This window comes from Pygoscelis adeliae, unplaced genomic scaffold, assembly GCF_000699105.1.
Source record: "Pygoscelis adeliae isolate BGI_AS28 unplaced genomic scaffold, ASM69910v1 Scaffold34, whole genome shotgun sequence".
Taxonomy (NCBI): domain Eukaryota; kingdom Metazoa; phylum Chordata; class Aves; order Sphenisciformes; family Spheniscidae; genus Pygoscelis; species Pygoscelis adeliae.
This window is the reverse complement of record NW_008824658.1, coordinates 510,721-514,861: the sequence shown is the minus strand read 5'-3', so window position 1 is coordinate 514,861 and position 4,141 is coordinate 510,721. Positions and strand designations below refer to the sequence as shown.

Genomic DNA, 4,141 nt, shown 5'->3' with positions numbered 1-4,141 from the left:
GCAGGAGATGAACACTCTCTTCCGGTTCTGGTCCTTCTTCCTCCGAGATCACTTCAACAAGAAAATGTATGAGGAGTTCAAGCAACTGGCTGTGGAGGATGGGAAGGAGGGATACAGGTAGGAGAGAAGGGGCAGAGTGGCCTTTCCTGGGAGGGGAGTGGGGGAAGGATTCGGCCTTTTGCAGGGCTCACAGCAAAACAAAGGCAGTATCTCTGCCTTGCTGGAAGGCAGGACTGGGGCCACCCTCAGTCACCTCCTACTGCTGGTACGCAACAGGGCTCTTGCCGCAAGAGCCTCTCTGCCTGGGTGTTGCATGCACTGGTGTCTGAGCACCACATGCTGCTGTGTTCCCAGGTACGGTCTGGAGTGCCTTTTCAGATACTACAGTTACGGGCTGGAGAAGAAATTCCGGCCGGACATATTTAAGGACTTTCAAGAAGAGACCATCAAGGATTACGAAGCTGGTAGGTGCCTCCTTTGGCCTTCCCTGAGGTTGGCAGCGATGTAGCCCAGCTGCATGGCTGCCCCTGGGCCTCTTCTCATGACTTTGGGGAAGCCACGTAAAGCTGTACATTAACATGTGCAACGGGGACCGGCTGGACGTCCTGTTGCTCGCTTCACGGGATAGGGTTGAGTGGATGCTCACCGGCCTGAAGATTTCCTGAGGAGGGCAATGGGAGGCTGTAGCTCTCCCAAAACACTTCTCTAGATGCACCGGTTCCTCTAGGATTTCTCAAGGCCCTGCAGTGGCTGAGCTCTGTCACCACCAGGTCAGCCGAGCCTGGGGACATCCCCTGTCAAGAGGGCTGCCAGTACTGATGTAGGTTGCTTCCCTCCAGGTTCTCCATCTTAGCTTGGTTGTGCCCACCAGCGGGACGGGAGGGTCCATGGGGTGAGCGGTGGGGAAGCCTGGAGGAAAGGGTTCTGACATCTGGTTTGATTTTTGTTCTGCTGACGTCTGGTTTGGTTTTCTCCCCCTTCAGGACAGCTCTATGGGCTGGAAAAGTTCTGGGCCTTCTTAAAATATTCCAAAGCCAAAAATCTGGACATTAACAGCAAACTGCAAGAATACCTCAGCAAGTTCAAGCGCCTCGAGGACTTCCGAGTGGATGTGAGTAGACGCAATGCCTGCACCACACTGATGGCCCCTGCAAACACCCCTTGGGTCCCCTCTGAGGAGGATTTTGGGGGCCGGTCCCCAGGCGGTGCTAGGTAGAGGAAGTCAGTGACACCTAGTGTCATGCCCTGTCATTGTAGCTGGGCCAGGAGCAATCTGCAGGGTTTGAATATTGCAAATCCAGTTCAGAGCAGCTCTCTGGGGAATTGGATGAGCCCATCCTCCCTGATGAGCTGAGGAGGAAAGTGAGCCTGGATGGCTTGAGTGGAGCTAGCATTGTGTGGAGCTTTGGTTCCCAGACTTCTGGACTGTGCCCCTCTGTGGGAAGGAGGTGCCTAAGAGCAAGTTGTCACCCTTGTGCTCCATTGGAAGTCAGTCTGTCTTTCTGTCAGCAAATCTGGCAGCGGTAGATTTGGAGAGAAGGGCAGCTGTGTGCTTGGGGCGGGTATGCCTGTTCCTTGTGGGTCAGGGAGAGACATCGCAACTGGAGGTTTGCAGGAAGGCTGTTCTCTGATCCAGGGGGAGGGCATCTGCATTTGGAGGAGGCTGTACTGATACTGGGGTGCTTCTCTTCCAGCCACCCATGGGGGAGGAAGGTGGACACAAGAGATACCCCACAACGTCAGGGGGAGATGGCAGGAAGCGCTACCCATCCCAGTCTTCCAGCAAAACGGTCAGCCAGTGCCCATCCAGCCAAGCCCACGCCTCACCCAGCCAGCCTGCACAAGAGGATGCCAAAAACCTGAGCCAGCAATCTCCTGCCCCGTCGGCTGCAGAATCGCAGACAGTGGGGAAGTAGAGAGGCTGCAGTGTCTGCTTCCTGCCAGGGGACAGGGTGGGTTGGTGGGGGACTGGCTCGGAGAAGGGGAGATGTGAGGGAGTGGGACAGGAAGGGAGCTGGAAGGTGGGTGCCCAGGAATAGGCTGCTTGGGAGAAACTTCAACGCACACGATTTTTTTTTTCTCTCGTGGCTGGAAAGCAAAGATGATCTGCATCTAAAACACCATTTTGCTATTACAAACCTGACCAGAGCCAGACCTGCTCCCAGCAGACCCACCCTTTGCTTTCCCTTCCCTCCCCTCCTGTGCACATGCTCATGTCTTAGTGTCTCTTCAAAAAAAAAAAATGTTCTGGCTGGGTTGGAAAGGGGAGATTTTTTATTATTATATATATATATCAAGTTTTAAATTATTGCTAGAAGTTCGTCTGGATTTACCAAAACAAGTCTGCTCTGTGTGGCCCCAACAACTCCCCTCTGTGTCCCCCCTCGGATCGCAGGGCAGCCTGCTGAGGAAGCTCGGAGGAGCGAGGTTCCCCGATGGGGGACCGAAGCCGCAGTGTGTCACGACGCTGCGGAGCCTCTGATCTCCATTACCTGGCTGACGTCTCCCATTCCATGTATGGCGGTGCCTCTCCAACACCGACCGCCGTGACAGGAGCGTTGCCCTGTTCCCTCCTCGCCAGCGTCTTCACCTCCAACCTTCCGGAGGGTCTGGCTCTCCCTCCACCCGCCTCTCCCTTCCATCACGGACAATTTGGAAGTCAACCAAAGGACCTTTGCCAAGGATAGGCTTGTTCTGACTCCTTCCTGCAAGGATGGCTGGTGGGAGGCCGGCAGGCACCTGGACTCGAGCCTGTGTGGACGGTGCACCCGCTGCCCCAGGAACACCCATAGCATGCAAAGACAGGACTTTGCCGAAGGAGGTTTTCTCTTCCTTTTCTCTTGGAAAAACAAAACAACAACAAAAAACCCACAAACCCCTCTAAAACAACCACAACAAACTCCTCTTTAAAAAGACACATCTCCCTTTGCTTTCTTCCTTGAAAATATCATTGATGAAAAACAGGAAAAAAAAAAAAACCAACAAAAAAAAGTTGCCTTATGGTGGAGCTAGACTGGGGAGGCTCGCTGACCTCCCGCACCCTGGGGCGCACTGGGCACTCGGCCCCCCCGGCCCAGAGACTCCTCACGGCATTGCTGCCGAGCTGATCTTCCCCGCGGCCTTTCCTCTGACCCTGCAGCTCGCTCGGATGCCTCCCCCTGTTGCGGAGACCCCCTGCCAGCCCTGATTCTCGGGGCGGGGGGGGGAAGGTGCCGAGGGCAGTCAAATCCAAGACTTGTGCTCATGAAGTAGTTGAAGCCGCTACGTTGTGTATATACCATTATAGCATCCTCCCTGCGACAGCGACTGTATGTGCTTATGGCCTCACTCGGACACCCCCGTGCCCTCTCCGGGCAGGCTGGGGCGGGAGGTCACTCTGCTCCGCTCTGCGCCTCCAGCGTGGTCGGGGGGTGAGCGGGGAGATCCCTCACAGCAGCTGGAGGTCCTTGCTGTGAGCGAGTGGGAGGGCTGGCATGTCCCTGGTGCCACTTAATGCTGTAGCCTGATGAGGGAGTGACGCAGCCCTGGAGAAGCCGTCTCTCACAGCCGTCACTGGCCCGGGGCTGCTGGTGGGACTTGTGCTGGGTGTGAGTGGGAGACCTGCCCGGCAAAGGAGGGATCTCGCGAGCTCGCATGGTTTTCCTTGTGCGTCGTGTCTTGGCAGGTGGCTGCGTGGAGTCTCCTGCCTAGGGCAGCGTCCCTGTGCATCTCCGAGGGCTGAGATAACACCATGCTGCTCCTTGCTTGGCTGAGGCAAAGGGATGGCTGCAGAGCTGCTGTGGCATTTACTTGGTTCCTCTACGCAGCACCAGGTGGGCTTCGGCAGGCAAACCCTCCCAAGGCTCGTGAGCTGCGTTCCCTCGCAGGGGCCATGTGTCAGAGGGGTGAGATCTGCCCCCGGGGCCTGGAAGTAGCACTGGAAAGTCATGCTCCCACTGCAAGGGTAGAAGCTCCTTTTCAGCCAGAGCCGCTTGCCTTGCTGCCGCTGTGCTCTGGGTCGGGATACCTGCTTTGCAGTGGCTCCGGCACTCCATCCTCGTGAGCTGCAAAGCGTGCTCCTCCTCTGCGTGGTGTGGAGCGGGCACCGCAGTGGGCTACTCCAAGATGCAGCTAATTGCGTTACCCTCTGCAAAATCACAAG

The 4,141-nt window shown here is 56.4% G+C and overlaps 1 protein-coding gene across 1 annotated transcript in view; it reads left to right on the top strand.

Annotated features, from left to right (window-relative positions):
• LARP1 (La ribonucleoprotein domain family, member 1) overlaps positions 1-2,879 on the top strand; it is an 88,442-nt gene extending 85,563 nt beyond the window's left edge. Inside the window, exons 18-21 of the mRNA XM_009322735.1 lie at positions 17-117; positions 355-464; positions 984-1,111; positions 1,695-2,879. Of these exons, the coding sequence (XP_009321010.1) occupies positions 17-117; positions 355-464; positions 984-1,111; positions 1,695-1,916 (561 nt within the window). The 3' untranslated portion in view covers positions 1,917-2,879. The remainder of the gene's footprint in view (positions 1-16; positions 118-354; positions 465-983; positions 1,112-1,694) is intronic.
• The last annotated feature ends 1,262 nt before the right edge of the window (positions 2,880-4,141 follow it).